This window comes from Cynara cardunculus (assembly GCF_001531365.2).
Source record: "Cynara cardunculus var. scolymus isolate 2C chromosome LG 12, CcrdV1, whole genome shotgun sequence".
NCBI lineage: Eukaryota > Viridiplantae > Streptophyta > Magnoliopsida > Asterales > Asteraceae > Cynara > Cynara cardunculus.
The window spans coordinates 7,488,075-7,507,782 of record NC_037539.1 but is presented as its reverse complement, the minus strand read 5'-3'; the positions used below and the strand labels follow the sequence as shown (position 1 = coordinate 7,507,782).

Genomic DNA, 19,708 nt, shown 5'->3' with positions numbered 1-19,708 from the left:
GAGGGTGTAAACCCGTGTATCAGATCCAAACCCAAATTCTCTCCTGATTGAACCCAACTCCATTGTGCACAAATTCAAGCTCGGTTTGGTTTCATAGAACTAATCATCTAAAACAACTTGCAACTACAACTTTCTGAGTTTTTATCGATTACTTGGTCTTAAATCGACCCAAATTCGAAAAAGAAAACATAACGTGAAATTTAAATTTGAATTTAAATATAATTCAAAAACTTACAGGATGGACATGCATTTCACCAAAAAAGAAATCCATGACAACTGAAAGTACCAATGCAAGTAGCTGTGTCTATTAAGCATACAAACTGGAGAAGCCTAAAACTGGCACCATCATTGATTCTGCAAAGGAATAGTCTTTTAATCTTAACAAACCAAGACTTGTACTCTCTCTCTCTCTCTCTCTCTCTCTCTCTATATATATATATATATATATATATATCTTTCCTATACTTGATAGTATTAAACATGGATGGTCCACGCGATAGTATCTTCTCGACCCACCGCAAATAGGCTGAGCCTTACGGCTAAACCAGAGGATCTTTACAACAACTGCTGCCATTATTATCCAAACCAAGGAAATTTAGAGGCAATGGATGTCCATATCCTCCCCTATGGTTCCACTCTTCTTAGCAGTAGGCTTACTCAACTGAAACACTGGGTATCTGCATAATCTCCTTACTCCTTTTCTCAATTTTACCCTTTCCAATATCCCTTCTATAACTACCTCTCTGTGCTGTTGTCCCTGCTTTGATTGGTTGTCGATCTCCGGAGATTTGCTTCTACATGTAACAGGTGAGTTGTTGTAATCATATTCCACAACAGACCCACTTTTTCTTGGAAAGCTCCAAAATTGTTCCTCGCTTTCGCTTCCTAATCTGTTCAAAGTGGAGCTCCTTAGAGGGTAAAGATGATCAGATCCACTGTTATCTGCACATGATTCCTCTCTGTCACCAAGGGTTTTCATGACTAGTGTTTTCAGCAAATTCATGATTTGAACTGCATGAATCAATGCCGTCAAAGGATCCGCCATCTGTGTTCATACAGCAAAACTATGAATATCCATATCCAAATCATACTCAATTTGTCCTGCATTCACTGCTAAAAGATACATCACATTCCTTCCCATTTGAATTTGAATTTGAATTTGAATTTTGAGGCCAAACTTAATAGGCTTCAATTCCAGAAAAAAAGAGGTTTTGTTACATAGATTTTCTTCCATTTTGTAGATGTTGGTTTCTTTGCAAGATTCTTTTGATCATGAAGTTGAAAAATTAGTCCTTCAAGTGTCAAAATTGTGAAAGGATGAGGATAACAGACCTGTGTCATGTTGGGGGCAAAGACCATAGCAATGTTTCGGGCATTCATCTTGTTTTCTTGGTCATACTTGACAACATCTGCCATTAAATTAATGGCCCAATCAAGAAGTGCAGCCTCGGTTGGAGGTAGGGACTTGGCAAGCTGAGTACACTCCTCTTCTGTGTTGCAATGCATAACCTGCTCTGGGGTCAAAGAATCAAGAACGCCCGTAGGAAGTTCTCTAAACCATGCCTGTTGACCCAATAAATAAATCCATTGTGATTGTTTTTATATAACTAGGTAAAAACTGGTATAACAGATGGTGGTAGATATACCTTAATCAAACCAGCCAAACAATGAACATCAACTCCATGCGGCACAAACCCTCTATTGAGCTGCTTCCTAACAATTTCTTCTTCACCATTTTCCCCATTTATTCGAAATATTCCTTCTGCCTTCATCACAAAACATGAAATTATAAATGTTGAATACTGCATAATTTAAACTATAAAAGGTTAAGGAATGGTTTTTGCTTACTTGTAGGCCACCTCCTGAATATAAACGGTTTTGCATCATCAGAAGTATCGTTGGCACGCTATTCCCTCTCTCATCATAGGAACATTGCATAGACTCCACAGATACTCCAAACACGCACACGCTGATAAATTGAGAGATAAAAAGGGTGCTCAGGAATCGAGTTTGGCAATTCGCTAAGAATAAAGTAGATACCTATACTATCTTATAAAGCAAATTTAACAAAAGTTTTAAAGTCTTTAAATATTAAATGACCAAGATACCTTTTATATCACTTTTTCACTTTTCAACTCATCATTTCCTCACATACACTCACCCCCTCACATACACTCACCCTCTCACAATTAATTTTTTTAAAATTAAAATTTTAAATTTACACTTTATACYCCTATAATTAGTTAATTAATTTACTTTACGTCATTTACTTTTAAATGTTTCATTTTAAACATTTATCAAATTAATATACATAATCRTATATCAATTAAAACATGTTTAAAAAATATATTTTTATTTTAACAAGTTACACCATTATAATCGTCTCGTTAATACCTTCGAAATGAGTCCAATATTGAATAGTTTTTGACTTAATTATATTATTATATATTATATATACTGTGAAAAAATATTTTTAATATTTACGATTTATACTTTTATAGTTATTTATTTATATATATACTATATATTTTGGGGTTAGGCTGTCCAAATTGCACTGTATAATATGTTCTGAATTAATATGTTCTTGGGTTTTTTTGAAATATATATATATATATGTATTAATTCAACCTTAATCTGAGTTTTGGACAAGAAAGAGTGTAAGCAGTTGAAATTTCATTCTAAAACTCATCTTTTTTGTCCTTTCATGGCTTATGATCTGTTAAATTTGTAGTTTTCTTTATTGGTTTTGAGTGTTTATCTTAAAACTCAAGTTTCTTGGTTCTTTTGTGTAAATCGAACACATTTGTGGAGTCGATTAAATATGTTGGATTTTAAATATATTATATTTTAAACTGTCATACTATTTTTTTCATCGATAGTCTGTAATTGGAACCATAACTCTTATTTATTCAAATTGTATTAATATGTAAAGACCAAGTGTAACATATATCAAAGTGTAACATATATCATCGTTAAATCTTATCTTATAAAACCAGTGGAACTTCAAAATCGTTAAAGTTCATGGCTCCCGCCATTGCGTGGGTACACAACTAGTAAGGACTTAAAATGATGGTTATTTAAGATTAAGCAAGTTCAGGGAGCATTAGAAGACCAACTGTTCCATCAGGTGTCTATGGTTTGGGCACAACTCCAAACGTTAACTTACACGGTTAGTCTACAAAAGTTATTCTTGGTTATCGCATTGTCTTTGTTGTTAAAATCACAAACAATAACCTTCCGTATGTGTTGCTTCAAGAGTCATAATGAGATTATTTTCATAAACCTCATATATTCACTTTGTTCATCTATTATATTGCATCTATATGTACCCATTTTTCTCCTCTTTGTCAAAGTACTACACTTCATTATTTTGCTCATTTCAACCTATTCGATTCTTCCTTATGTTCTATCTGCTAACACATCATCTTCTGTTCATTACAATCCATCTTCCACTTCCAATCTTCTATTTCTTTTGCACCTCCTCGAACTTGCAACATACCAACAAAGCATCAAGGTTGTTATGCATGGGATACCACCCTAATCTATGTGTTCTTAATTTCTTATCCTTCTATTTAAGTCTTCTGTTTTCTTATTTCATATAATCTCCACCTAATGATGTCATTTTGCTTGATGAACCACATAGTTGCGTTCAAGATGTTGAAGGAAAAATGTCGATCAAACCATGTATAAAGATAAAAGATCTTGAAGCTGATAATATTTGGAAGTTTATGCCTCTTCATCACCATAGGTTGCAAATGGGTTACCTTGAAATGAGAAGATCTGTCACAAAGTATGATGCTTGAATTTCACTCATCTCTTGGGATTATAACACAAACAATTATGAGCTTCGTAGAAACAGATACAGGGCTCTAGAAGACAGTCTTGTGACGTACAATGTCTTAATGATTTATAAGCTACTCGCAAGTTGCCTATTATAATCTAGTTTTGAAGGTACATTTACACTTATCAGAGCAAACTGAGCGTTCAAGATCCTGTCACCCCTTCAACTTGATGTGTGAGGCATGCATCACCTAGTTTTTTTATAGAATTTATAGCATATCAAAGGGATTTTCTGTAATTATTTCAGCTTTAGTTTGACTGTCCGACCTCGGTTGTTAGTTATAACTGATGTATATGTATTTCCTCTGTTTTTCAATTCAGATTTGATCGGAAATGATTTTGACCCTTGTTACCAATCTCTTTCACTTATGTACATCCAACTAACTTGAGACTTGACCATAAGAGATATTAGGACTAAAGTTACGAACTCACATTTCACTGATATACCAGAATAAGGGCAATAGCTATGTAATTACACTATATACTTGGCTGATCGTCTACTTGCAATCAAGCCACCTCCTTTCATGCAGACTGCAAAGAGTTTGATATCTCATGGTTAAAATGCTATCCAACTGTCAGGTCCTCTGTACTGTTAACATAAGGTCACCCCTTGAGTGACATGGAATCACAATTCACAATAGAATTAAACGATAGCAGGATATCCAGAAAATGCTTGATTATGTTGTGGATTACTTTGAAGCATGAAGATGTTTGCCTTAGATCACGATACATATGGGTAGCAAACATCATCCAATTTAGAAACCAATTATGATTAAAGAAGGCTTCATGTGCTCTAAATAAAGCAGCATAAACAACCATATCATTGTCATCTATAATTTTCTTGACTCTTCCCCTGCAAGTACTTAAAGATCTTAAAACAAACCATCACTACAATCCAACTTGACCCACCGAGAGGGACGATGCTTTTTAACTCCCATAATATCTTTTGCTTTTTTCTTGATGAAACTTTAGGGACAATGAGTCAGTATCAAACTCATCTACATGCACTTTTCCATTATTAATTGCAACCTCGCCCTGCCCTTTACCGGTGAAACTGAGTTGTACCCCCTCAAAAAAAATCCTCAAAATTGTACATTAATATCTAGTCACGGATCACCGATTGAACATATTTACAAGAGATTTCCCATCTAAGCAAACAATGAATTCCCCCAACCACTCTCCCAACCAAATAATCAGATCTCTTTTCCTGCTTTCTATAAGCCGAATTATTTGATTTAGTTTTTTTGTTAAAGAACAAATGACAAAGAGTATTAAGGCATTTTAACAAACAGGTTACAAGCGTAATATCCAAATCTGGAAACCCCTAAATTGGAATCTGACGGATGATGCTTGTTTCTAAAAAAAGTAAAGAGGAAAAATAAGAATACCTTGCGCTGGGAACATGACGGGGGACGTGGGGTTGAAGGGCATGAGGCAAACCAAGGAAGCCATTGAAGCGATCGAAGGTGACGTGGGAAACATGGTGGACGTCGGTGGGACAGCCGATATCTAAGGAGGAGGAAGCATCCTGGGAGTGTTGGACAGCGCAGGTGAGGAGAGACTTGCGTAGGGCGGTCAACAAGAGGGAGAGGATGGTGAAATTGTGATTGGATTGTGGAGACTGTTGGCGGGGACTAATAAAGGGAGTTGTAATTGGACTGCCATGTTCAGAGTAGTCTTGACAGAGATAGGAAACGTCAATGTCGTCATGATCATCATCGTCATCATCTTCTTCTTGTTGAGTGGAGGTGGAAAAGTGGAAAAAGGAAGCTTTGGGGCGAGGGGTTCCGCCACAGGATTTGGATCTAAAGAGGGTCGTCATTAAAGAATTCCAAGGATCAACTCAGATCAAATAAGATGATGATGATGATGATGATGATGATGAAGAATAAGGTATGAATGGGGTGGGGGCAATGACAGCTACGACTATTCCCTGTTTCGTCTCTATTACTACATATGTCACACACACAGAGGCATATATATATATATATATAGAGGGTTGAGTTCACGTGAGATCAAGAATTTTTCGTGAGACCAGTAATACCAATTCTCAATATTTGGATTAAGTTCACAATTTGAACATTCATAATCACAAAATTGTCACAAAACTTCTCAATAATCACAAAATTGACACCGTGCAACTTTAAACTATTAGATCATTAGCTTATAAAGTTGATCAATGAACATAAATTGGTCTTATGGGTCTCACGAAAAACCTTTGGTCTTACATGAACCCAACCCTATATATATATATATATATATATATAGACTTGGGATCATGTGAAATCAATGATTTTTCGTGAGATCTATAAGACCAATTCTTAACTTTTGGATTGGATCTACAATATGAAAATCTAAATATTCATAAACGCCACGAGATTTCTTAATAATTACAAAATTGCCACCGTGCAATTTAGACCATTAGATCATTAACTTACAAAGTTGATCAATGAACATAAATTGGTCTTACGGATCTCACGAAAAACCATTGGTCTCACGTGAACCCAATCATATATATATATATAGAGGAGCGATAAAATAAAAATCACTCCAATTTGTAAAAACCGTAAAAACTACTCTCATTCGTCGATTTCATTGTTTAATCTTATGAAATTTTTTCATGAAATTGTTTAATCTTGTAAAATTGTTTCATATAATTTTTTTTTTTTTGATGAAGTTGTTTCATATATGGTTATGAAATTGTTTCATATACTACTTAATGAAACTGTTTCATGTATTTTTCTAAAATTAATGAAACGGTTTCATGTATTTCTCTAAAATTAATGAAACGGTTTCATGTATTTCTCTAAAATTAAAATAATGAACATGATAATATCCATGATTAACATCATCTACAATAAAAATGATTAATCAATATCTCATAATTACAAAAAAATGAACAAAATGAAAAATTATGATTAGTTGAATGAAGTTTGTACGGTTTGTACAAATTAGGTGGTTTTTATTTGAACGCTCCCATATATATATATATATATATATATATTTAACAACGAAATAGGTAGCATTTTTAGGGGTTGCTATTGTCGCCCCGGTAACTTTTTGATGCAGCTTAGGTACTATTTGGTAGTTGTTGAATGGTTTTGATGTAGAATGATTAAGTGATCAGAATGATTAAGAGTCTCTCATGATATAGTGTAAAATGAAATATAATTGGTTAGTAATTATTTACAACAAAACTAGGACGCTGAATGGTTAAAGAATGTCCATGATACATAATCATTTAGATGATTTTAGAACAATATAAGAGACATACTTTTTTTTCGCCAAACAAAATTCGTCTCTTAATAATTCAAATGTTGTCTTTTAATAAAACTATTAAGAAGTAAACAAACAACTCATTACTCGTCTTGTTACTCTTACATATTAATTTTTAATATATATTTAATTTTAACATGATATTTCATACATTTACAATTACTTAATTAATTTGTTTTACGTCTTTTACTTTTTATTTTTTGTTTTATATCTTTATCATATTAACATATATAATCATATATTTACTAAAATATGTTAAAAAAATATGTTTTGATTTTAACAAGTTATACCATTATAATCATCTCGTTAATACCTTCGAAATGAGTCAAAATATTGAATTTTTTTTTATTTAATTATATTATTATATGATTTATATCATATATGCTAAGAAAAAATATTTTTAATACTTCTATTTTATACCATTGTAGTTAATTATGTAATTTATGGTATGTCTCTTTGTTTTTCCATTTTTTGTTCTACGTCTTTATCACATTAGCATACATAATCGTATATTAACTAAAATACGTTTTTATTTTAACAAGTTACATCATTATAAATCGTCCCGTCAATATCTTCGAAATTAGACCAATACCAAATATTTTTTGATTTAATTATATTATTATATAATATATTACAAAAAAAATATTTTTAACACTTACACTTTATACCATTATATTATTTAATTTTTGAGTACATTTTTTGCTTTTTCATTTTTCGTTTTACACGATTGTATATTAACTAAAATATATTTAAAAAAATATGTTTTTATTTTAACAAATTATACCATTATAATCGTCTCGCTAACACCTTTCAAATGAGCCCCATTAATATTTTTTGATTTAATCATATTATTAAATATTATAATGACGAAAGTTATTTTAATACCTACACTTTATACAGTTATAGTTATTTATTTAATTTATTTAATATGCCTTACTTTTTTATTTTTCGTTGTACACCATTATCACATTAACATATATAATTGTATATTAAACTAAAATACGTTAAAAAATGCATTTTTATTTTAACAAGTTGCACTATTATTATCATCTCGTCAATACTTTTAAAATGAGTCCAATATTGAATATTTTTTTATTTAATTATAGGGTCGTAATGATACAAAAATATAATGAGGATATAAAATAGAAAATGAAAAAAAAAAAGTAAGAAACTAAAGACTTAATAATATTTATAAAGGTATAAAGTATATATTGAAAAAAATTCATATACAAATATATAATTTAAAAATACGTATTTTTAATACTTAATTAATTAATAATAATATAAAGTTAATTAATTTATATAATTATTAAAAAAATAAGTATTCTTAATACTTAATTAATTAATAATAATATAAAGTTAATTAATTTATATAATTATTAAAAAAATATTAATATTTTATTAATTAATAATAATATAAAGTTAATTTATTTATATAATTATAATATATATATTGAAATTTTGAAACATAAAGAATATAATAAGAAAATATTAAAAAAGTTGAAGAGTTAAAACCGAAAATATCAAAGGATTAAAACTGAAAATTAAAATAAATTATATTTTGTGTATTTTGTTGTTTTGTGTAGGAAGGAGTATAAAAAAAATAGGGAAAAAAATTTAGGAGGAGGTGCGGATAGAATAACCCATTTTTATTGATGGTGTTATTAGAAAGAAGTAAGATTTGATTGGTTGATTTTATTGATTCATCTACAGATAAAGTCTATATATATATATATATATATATATATAGGTGGAAGAAACATGATTTGTAATGATGAGGGTGGGTTTAGCAAAAATTTACTTCCGCATAAAGTTTTATTAAATAAGTCATTTTATATGTCATTAAATTATCACCAAACAGTCATATATGGCTAACTAAATAAGTAGTGAAATTCATTAAACTCATTAAGCTGTTAACAAACAGACTATCAATCCATTATAAAAATGAACATGAAAGAGCATATAAACCATGTTCGGAACAAAATGCATACTATAATAATTATATTTTTAGTTTTTGAAATTTAGAAACTACTTTACTTTACGGTTTCCTTTTTTGTAAACCATATGGACCAAAAGGGGGAATGTACTCTACTATTACATAACGACCATCCTAGATCAAACATTTAATTTAGGACCATTCCTCACTTTCCTTTTAAGGAAAATATGTTACATTTTTTAATTCATTTAAAATGCTCTAAATTCTCCTTTTAGTAAATTACATAATTGGTACCTATGCTTTTCTTTGAATATGAATATGGTTCCTCTTTCAATATAAGTATATTGGAGGTCCTTATGGTTTGCACTTTGTTTCAACCTGGGTCCCTATCATTAACACCGTTAAATTCAATTCGTTAAATCAATGGTAAATTGGTCAATCTACTTATTAATTAAAAATATTTGTTAAAACACCATTTAGGTAATGACAAGTATCCACTCATTGACCCACCCCGCCCATTTGACCTTCTTCCTCATCGTTGTTTTTTTTCTTTCTACATAGAATATAATTCTCTTTGCTTTTCGTTGAGACTAAAACAACAACATATGTCAAAAATCTGGTCTGGTGTGAGTAAGATAGATAAGGCGCCCCACTAGGCTTCTAAACTTTCTTGCGTCTACCATTCATGTGTCATCTTTGCTTGTTAGTTTTTCCCTCACATTCATTGGAGTTGCTACACTTTTGCATTCCATCATATTGAACTGCTTCAAGATATCTGAGGCATAATTGTGTTGTGATAGAAAAATGCCAAACCGAGGAAATAACTCAACTTTCCTAAATCAGTCATCTCAAACATGCTCATCATGGCATTCTTAAAATCAGATATAAGTTCCATAGATGATCTTGTATAAATGATGTCATCTACATACAAACTTACCAGAATAATGTCATCCATTTTTCGCTTCTTCACATACAAAGTTGGCTTATTTGGGTTTCTCTCAAATCCGTGTTTATGAAAGAATTCATCTATTTTACATACCAAGATCGGGGAGCCTGTTTTAGGTCATATAACACCTTCTTAAGCTTGTATACTTTGTGTTCTTCCCCGAATACGACAAAGCCATCTGGCTGCTAGACTTACACTTCATCGTTTAGATCTCTATTTAGAAATGCCGATTTTACATCAAACTGGTAAATGGTCCATCGTCGTTGAGCAGTAAGTGAAATAATTACTCTTATGGTTTCAAAAGTTGCCACGGGTGAGAAGGTTCCATCAAAATCCACTCCTTGTTCTTGAGCATATCCTCTTGCCATCAATCTTGCCTTATGTTTTTGTATGCTTCCATCTAAGTGATATTTAGTCTTGAAAATCGATTTAAGACTGATTGCCTTCTTTCCAGTGGTAGCTCAACCAACCCCCAAGCCCCGTTTCTTCTAATAGTAGTGACCTCATCTTGCATTTCTTTCTTCCATACTTTATTTTTCATGGTTGTCTTACCAAAATCGGATCTTCAGTAAACAAAACAAATGTTGAAGAATAAAGATCATCTAAGGTTCTCGTTTTCCTCGAAGATTTTGGAGTTGAGTCGGTAGAGAAAGATGTCATATTCTCTTCAGATGATCACATAGTTTTTGTGGTTACAGATTATATACTCTGGGGTGGACTTTTAGCTTGAGGGTTTGTAGGAGCCACAATCTAATTGTTATCTTCATGTTGAATCTCATCCACAATGATATTTGGACTTGAATATTGCTCTTCTAAGCTCATTTGCCAACTTGCCTGCTCATCAAAGAGAATAGTGGTTTCGTAATTTTTACAAATAGATGACAAACGAGTTCATATATGAACATATGTGATTCACATATGAATTATATCTTATTTGTGAACTCGTGTAATTCACATATGAACTATTTTAATTGATTCATATATGAACTCATGTGATTTACATATGAACTAATTAACTGATTTACGTATGAACCCGTATGATTCACATATAAGCTAATTAATTGATTCATATATGAACTTGTGTTTTCATATATGAATCAGTTAAATACTTCACATGTAAACTAATTAACGGGTTCACATATAACATATAGTTCATATGTGTATCGCATAGATTCACATATGAACTCGTTTATCGCCTATTTGTAAAAGTTATGAAACTACCCCTCTACTTTTCGCATACTCATTCGAGGAATTATCTGGTGCTTTACGATCAAAGTTGCAAATGCTGACCAGATGAAGGGCTAGGATCACTTCTTTATTTCCCAAATATTTACCACTTCTCAAATGAACCTTTTCGTGTGTGTGTGTGTATATATATATATATACACTTATTTATTTATAATCTTTATAATTTTTAATAAAGAATAAAAAAATTAATAGATAAATTGAAAAAGATACCCCTAAGTTAACATAATGGATTTAACAGTGTTAGTGTTACAGAGACGTCCACTACAATTTTTTTTTAAAGAGGAACCCAGCTTGAAACAAAATGCAAACCATAGGAACGTCCAGTATATTAATATTTATCTCAAAAGCGAGACCATATCCAAATTCTAAACAAACACATATACCAACAATGTAATTTACTCTTCTCGTTTTTTTATAGATGATGGATGTGACTCATTTATAGAAAACGTAACACTTTTAAAAGATTAATTAAAAAAATGACACTGGTAAAAGAAATTATAAAATAAATAAAATGATTCAAACAATTTATGGATTTAAATAGGTGGATTTTTCATATTATTTTATATTAAATTCATCAAATCTTGTACTGTATTTGTTTTTTCCATATTAAATCGTAACATTCTCTAGTTCTGAACCGTAAAATACCAAATTTCATATAATAATAAAATCTTTTTTGATAGAGTTTTAATATTTACAAAATGGTACTTCAATCTTAAGATATTACTTTCACATTATTTCATCGTCTAATATTCTTTTAGCAAATTAAAAGAACATCAACTTATAATAATTTACAACACAGTAACATATTTAACTGGTATACCAAACTTTTTCAAAAATAATAACAATCGACATACCAATAATATAAATACATAATTCCGTACCTGAAAATGAACTATGGTTGATTCAAATGGCATGATAATATAATTTATTAGATTATCATGAAAATATAAAATACATATGTACAATATATAGAGCTAATAGATATAAGGGTAGTATAAAATAAAATATATGTACTCAAAATAGAAACATATATACTTAGAATATTCTTTTTATGCTAAAAATAATGTAATACATTAGACTTAATTTACCATTTGCATCATTTTATACACCCAAATGATAGAAACTTGATGTTTTACAATGAATATCTAATGCCCCTCGACTAACGACCATTACGATATCGATTACAGATCATTTCCAAAACAAAATGTATATTAGAATAATAGTTCCATTAAGAGTGAATCTCTGAATCGTTAAGAGGTGAATCTTGTTTGACAAAATAAAAGTTTGTCTCTTAATGGTTCTAAAACCATCTGAATGATTTTGTATCTTGGATTTCTCTTAACCATTAAGAGTTTTAATTTCATTGTACACAATTACCAAATAATTATATTTTATTTTGCACTATATCATGAGAGCCTCTTAATCATTTTGTACCAAACTATTCAACAATTGTTAAACAACATCTAACTATATTTGAGATTTAGGGCTAGTTTCGGATGTTTTTGCAAACCACATGGTCCAAAAGCGGGATTCAGTCTTACTATATAACGAACTCCCTACATTTAGATCCAACATTTAATTTTACGACTGTTTTTCACTTTCCTTTTTAGGAAAAGATACTATGTCAGACGCCTTTAATTATTCTCTGTAATTTATACACGATGGATGTGACGTATTCAAAACAAAACAACACTTTAAACAATTCATTTCAAGTATTAAAAAATGAATACACCACTCATATCTGGTTGTTGGAATAGAAGCCATGCATGCATATATATATATATATATATATATATATATATATATATATATATATTTGGATGATGCAAGAAGAAGTGTTTTTTTAAGACTCTGTAAAAACAATTTTTCATCGGTAGATTAGATCTATAATCTGACAATCTGAATATTTATAAACGTCACGATACTTTTCAATAATCGCAAAATTGTCACCGTATAACTTTAGACCATTAACTTATAAAGTTAATCAATGAATATATATTGGTTTTATGAGTCTCACGAAAAACCTCTCTTCTCAGCATGAACCCAACCCTATATAGACTTGTCTGCTATCTTGTGTTTCAGTTGTATTGTTTCTTGTCTTGTTAAACTTACTCATCTCACTTCCTAGCTGGCTATACGCCATTAATGTACATGAATGTATCCATTCTCTGCTCTTCCTTGTATCTATATGTATATATATACATATGATTTACCTCCAATTCAGAAGCATTTGTAAATTGTTAACACTACTCATCGAAGTTACAAATATGTCGTCATCTTCTTCTCTACGACTTGTGATTCTTCTTTTCACCATCACCGTCTTTAAACCTACTGTCTCCCTCAATCCGAGCTTCGTCTCTTTCAGTGAAACCTTCTCCCTACTATATGGATACCAAAATATCGTACCTTCCAATGATGATAAATCTGTTCAGATCTCCATGACCAAGTCGTCTCCTGGGTCGGGTTTCGTTTCACGATCCACGTACCACCATGGCTTCTTCACGGCCTCCATCAAGCTACCAAACAACACCTACTCCGCCGGTGTCGTCGCAACTTTCTATGCTCAGAATAACGCTTTCAATCGAGACGACGAGATTGATTTCGAGTTCCTCGGCCACATCAGAGGCGAAGGGTGGGTTCTTCAGACCAATCTTTATGGAAATGGAAGTGTCCACAGAGGAAGAGAAGAAAAATTCACATTACCCTTTGACCCTTCTCAAGATTTTCACGATTACAGTATTCTTTGGAATACGGGTCGGGTCGTCTTTTATGTAGATGGATTGCCTATCAGAGAGGTCCAAAAAGTGGAAGCAATGGGTGGTGATTTCCCATCTAAGCCATTGTTTTTGTATGGCACCATTTGGAATGGATCCGACTGGGCTACCCATAACGGCCGGTACAAAGTCGATTTCAGCCACGGCCCGTTTGTTACGGGTTACGCCGGTTTCATATTAAACGGGTGTCCGATGACCCAGTCACCGGCATCAGACTGCCAAGTTCCACTTCCTGATGGTCTTTCTTCAGCTGAAAGAAGCAAAATGCAGGCGTTCAGGAGCAAGTATATGACGTATTCATATTGCCATGATACGGGTCGGTACAAGACTTCCTTACCCGAGTGTGAGGCTGGAGCTCCAGTTATGCAACCCGCTAAGACACCGGTAGTACTATCGCCGGTTGAACCACCGGTATCCGGAGAAAGTCATAGGTTCGGGTATATACAGTATTAGAACCCGACCCGGAAGGGTCCATTATTACTATTTACTAGTATATTAATCTTGGTTTTGATTAAGAAAGAGAATAATTAATTGATGTTATAAATTAACATAATCCTTATATATCGTTAAATACATTATTATCTGTTTCAGGCTCGTAATACTTCGATTCGAAACTTGGAACGAAGAGCACGTTTTTTGAGGGTTAAAAACGTTGTTTTAAAATGTTTTGGACCCAATTTGTGTTTTTTTTTGGGTCTATTTTCTATTTTCTGTTTGGGCTTTTTATGGTTGGCCCATCAACTCCTTTCAAATCAAACCCATTTCAGTTTCGATCTTCTTATTTATAGTTATACGATAAATATGTAATATGGATGATCATACTTTGAATACAAAAACTTCCCTTTTTCAATCCAATTTTTTTGTTCTCTCCGGCTTCGACTTTTGAGCGTAAAGCGTGGCACTCGATCGAATCGACAAGCTTTATAACAGATGTCATGGGTATTCTTCGAATCAACAGTTTCAACATTCTTTTCGATAATCAAACGCTGTGTCAAAAATTCTCTACTTCAGCCTTTAAGAGTTTGCATTTTCGGAAAACTTTTGACTTTTCCAACACAATACGCCCAAACCTTTTATGAGTAATTATCAATGAAAGAGATTATTTGAACCAATATCAGCTCTAGCAATAACTTGATTTTTCCTTGACGAATAACAAGCTATGCCACGAATGAATGGCATACTCTTCTTCAATACCACCGACTATATTTTTTCCGTTTCATACTTTGACTTCTCCATTATTTTCAATTGACTGCTAAACAAATTTATGCTATATGTCGTATGTTTAGACATTTTTACAATCTCTACCCAGAGACACGAAGAACAAAAATGGTTTGGTTATGATCATGCTTTTGGTTTTTTTATTCATTAAAACCTAATTAGCATCATGTTTTTCTTCTTATCTATATTAGCATTTTACTTGCCAAATGACAAGGTTTTTGGAAATGGATCCAAAGTAGCTACCACCTCTTCCTCTTTAATTTAAACATCCATGTCCTCTTTAGGTGACGTTTGTTTTTTAAGAGATGCTGAAGTTTGATGTTTAATTTAAACATCCATGTCCTCTTTAGGTGACGTTTGTTTTTTAAGAGATGCTGAAGTTTGAAATATGAATCTATAAGATTGTTTGTTTTTGTAAATTGACAAACATCTAAAGTTTGAAATTTGAATCAATAGTTTGTTTTTGTAAAATCAGGTGCAAACATTTTGCAAAATTCTCTTGATTTTCATAAAATTTCCGTTGCCGAAGTTCATCTCATTAATTGCTTAACAGGTGGAACACAGTAAGAACCTTTTGGATACCTTTCAGACTTCTGATGTTATCGGAAATGCCGTCAATAAATTTGTTTGTGAAAAGATCGATATTTTTGATAGATGATAGATAATAGATCACCGATAGAAGTTTTTGTTTCACATTAATCATCTAAGCTAACCTATACCTACAGACATTATATATATGCACTTACATACACACACACACACATATAGATATATAGATATATACATATATAGAGTTTGTTTTAAATACAACCTATCGCATTTGTACAACCAATGCAACCCAACAAATTGACATATTTATGAAAATGATGAGAGTTCATTTATTATGATTTAAATTTTTATGGAATATGAATACAGTTCATTAATTATGAGTATTACTTTATATTAGTAAATAATTAAAACTTCTATAAATTACATATTCATTAAATTAAATGGACGGTTGAGATTGAGTTGTATTGGTTGTACAAATATAAAAGGTTATATAATAACTCACCTCCCTCTCTTTATATATATATATATAATTTTTTTTTAATTTTTTCTCTTTCAGTTGACTTAATTTTTTCTTCAATTACAATACAAATAGTTAAGCAATTTATAACATAATTTGTTCTGTCAGTACATTAAATTATTAGAATTCTTCTCTAAATTAATGGAAACTTTCTAGTAACTTCTCCATTCAATTCCTCTAAATAAATATACCAAGTTTCAATATTATCCTTAATTGCATTTTTTTCGATGTGTTTAATCATATATGATTAATCATATATATATATATATATCATTTATTCGATATGCGTTTAATCATATATGATTAAGTTTGTGTATCATAAATATAATCACATATAATATTAAAGTTTTTCGTAAAATGTTTAACTTTTCATTTGAACATATAATATAAGCATAGGTATGCCTTTTATTTGAAAAGACATAAAATTATGATATAGATTTAGTATATTCATTAATTTGTTCATGAAATATAAATACGATTAAAAGGTCATAACCGAATATATATATATATATATATATATATATATATATATATAAAACAAATACGATATTATAAAATAAATATATATCAAAAAATATAAATAAAAAATCATAATTAACGAATTCCTTACAAAAATAATTCCCATAATTATCACAATTCTCGTATAATAGAATTAATGTAAAGAGAGAGAGGAAGGATATATTCTGTTAGAGCACACATGGATTAATTAGTCATTAATCATCAAATCATCATTGCATACAAATGTACTCAACTTAACGTACACGTACACAATTCTTGGAAACATTATCCTATCGAAACAAGCATGCAAATTGATAAGTACAGTTGTCAGTTAGCCAGCCCAAACCCTAAAACACCCATGATGGGGGTGGTGGTGGTGGTGGATGATCCGATTGATGATGGTACGAAAATGGTGGACGTTGCAAGGGATGGTGATGGTGCCTTTCTGTTCGAACCCATATTCATCTTCTGTGTCCTTCAGAAGCTGCATGAAAAGGGGATGATTAAAGCAAATAACAGGCACCACAAAGCGTTGTTGTTCGGCGCCGGCTTCACCAACTTTGACGGCCAGACAGCCTTTGGGAACCCTAGTTGATAATCTCCCGTGAGGTTGGGGAAGACGAACCAGAAGCTTGCTGGTGCTACTGCTGCCCATTAACGTGAACGTTGCTCACCTGCCTAGCTACCTAATAATAGCTAAGAGTGTGAGTGTGAGTGTGAGCGTGAATGTTAACGTAGGAGAGTCTTCGATATCGTCGAGGTTAATGCAGAAGGAAATGGGGTACCACGTGGCTCGTCGGTCGAAGATACGTGGACGTAAATGTCCCATTTTCATATATTATTTATTTTTTTATTATCATATGTTCAATTTTGAATTTTGACACATTTCTTTTTAAACCTACTTTTTGGGGAGATTTAGAATAAGGGTTTTTTTTTTTTTTGCTTGTTATGACAAGTATATAAATAAAGCTAAAATTGATGATGCTGAATTAAAATACTGTTAAATCGTATTTTGATAACAAAAAACAAATAAGAAAAAAAACTGAATATTTTTTTTTATTTTAAATGATTAAATTTCTGATATTTTTTTAACAAATAAATAGTTTAATTTTTAAGAATTAGTTACATGTTTTATTAGTAAAAAAAAGTCTTAACAAAAAGAACTACCATCTACATGCTAGATAAGATTTTAGTCCATTAGTATGCAACAATCTACATGATAAGCGCTAACCATGGTAAGAATCGCCGCCCGACTTATCAAGTAAGACTCTTGATCCTTATCTTCGTTCTTAATTACCAGGTAAGATTCTTGGTCATTACCATATTCGACCGATAAGATAATGTGACTTGATAACATTTACCCGGATAGACATTTGATAAAAGACTCCTTAATCAATCAAAATGAGAAAGTTTCATCGAGTTTTTTTGAACTTTTCTCAAAAACAAAATAAGCTGGGTCTTGAACTCCTATTCATGGGTCATCGATTCGATTCTCTTTAACAACATTTAACTTTAACAAAAAACGAAAAAAGAAATACGTGTTACAAAATTTTGACACGAAACGGATTAATGAGTCATATATTTCAAATTATCCTAGAAAGACAAAAGAGAAATAAAAATATAAAAAACAACAGTCATAGCAGCATGCTCTTCCATTAATATCCTAATAATCCAACTTCACCTTGTAGAAGCTCTTGCACTCATGGAAGAATGGTAATTCGTGCTTCTTTGTTTCCTATATGAAGTATAAACATCATCATACTGACTAGCTTCATTCGGGTTAGCCGTTGCCCCTAGCCCCAGCCTTCCCGACCCACTCGATCCTGGTTTCTTCTCCACGCTTCCATCCGCAAACGTTCCAGTCTCTGGGTCTACCAGGTTCGGAGGTGGAGGGATACATGCACCTCCCTTACGAACCGGAGGCTCTCTTTCATACTCATCTTCATCGTCACTCTTCACATCGCCACCTCGCATGGGTCCTTCCGAAGGATTCACTTCTCCAATGTCCTTGAAGAATTTTGATACACTCTCCAGAATTTCAGATGGGGAGACCGTCGAGGGTGGTATAACGGTTGGAATATCCAAAGGGCTCATGGGAGAGTAAGGTACTCCGCTGCCAATTTGCATCTTTCTAACCATTCCAGGGATCAGACCGGGTGGGAACAAAGGGTATGGGGGCAATTTCTCACTGCCCACCGGTGCTGGAAGCATATGAGGGGCAGGTTGTTGATTTGGCAGCTGAACAGAAGATGAAATAGGCATGGAACCACCATAACCACCAGATGGGATTGAGCTTGGAAGGAATTGCGGGTTTGGAATCGATGATGTCAATACAGATGGCACTTGTTTATCGGGATGATCTTGGTCTGATAAATTTGGCACCATACCCTGTTTATCAGGCTGCCAATGTACTGCACTTGTTGCTGATGCCTGCTGTTGATGTCCTGCATGAAGGAGGAATGTAAACAACCAATATGCATTCCTGTTGAAATGGGGGCAGTTTAAAATGAGAACCGTTACTATTTTGAGAACCTGGGAACCAACTATTCATGAAGAATGTCATGATAGATATTCATCACGAAAATCACTCATAACGAAAATACGTGATGTCCATGATGAAAATATCATGAATTAAAGTGCATGATATGGTGAATAATGGAAATGCAAGATATTCATGAATAATATTTAGGGTTATTCATCGTTAATAATACATGAAATAGTTAGTTCCGAGGTTCTCAAAGAAGTTATGGTTCTCATTTGAACTTTCCCGACCTAGGATAAATGTATAACAATCGCTTCCAAATGCCCATCCATTTTATGGATAACATGACTAATAACATTTGTAATGTAATGGCTGTATCAGAAAGCTTTCTCTCAATGTGTGGATTTATTTTTTTGGAAAAGGG

At 32.1% G+C, this 19,708-nt stretch overlaps 4 protein-coding genes across 5 annotated transcripts in view; 1 reads left to right on the top strand and 3 right to left on the bottom strand.

Annotated features, from left to right (window-relative positions):
* Positions 1-449: 449 nt before the first annotated feature.
* LOC112523040 (rho GTPase-activating protein 5-like) lies at positions 450-5,662 on the bottom strand. The gene is made up of 5 exons (XM_025132473.1): positions 5,229-5,662; positions 1,849-1,969; positions 1,647-1,766; positions 1,333-1,563; positions 450-1,045 (listed from the first exon to the last, which is right to left on the bottom strand). Exons 1-5 carry the CDS (start codon positions 5,660-5,662, stop codon positions 596-598), a joined length of 1,356 nt encoding a protein of 451 aa, XP_024988241.1. The 3' UTR covers positions 450-595.
* A 7,851-nt stretch (positions 5,663-13,513) lies between these two features.
* LOC112522849 (probable xyloglucan endotransglucosylase/hydrolase protein 28) lies at positions 13,514-14,473 on the top strand. The gene has a single exon (XM_025132164.1). The coding sequence runs from the start codon at positions 13,514-13,516 to the stop codon at positions 14,471-14,473; it is 960 nt and encodes a 319-aa protein (XP_024987932.1).
* Positions 14,474-17,133: 2,660 nt separating this feature from the next.
* Positions 17,134-17,457, bottom strand: LOC112522848 (auxin-responsive protein SAUR32-like). Its single transcript, XM_025132163.1, has one exon. The coding sequence runs from the start codon at positions 17,455-17,457 to the stop codon at positions 17,134-17,136; it is 324 nt and encodes a 107-aa protein (XP_024987931.1).
* Positions 17,458-18,287: 830 nt separating this feature from the next.
* Positions 18,288-19,708, bottom strand: part of LOC112522371 (calcium homeostasis endoplasmic reticulum protein) — a 6,698-nt gene continuing 5,277 nt past the window's right edge. For both annotated transcript variants that reach the window (XM_025131461.1, XM_025131462.1), the window contains one exon: positions 18,288-19,249. In XM_025131461.1, coding sequence (XP_024987229.1) covers positions 18,480-19,249 — 770 coding nt within the window. In that variant the 3' untranslated portion in view covers positions 18,288-18,479. The remainder of the gene's footprint in view (positions 19,250-19,708) is intronic.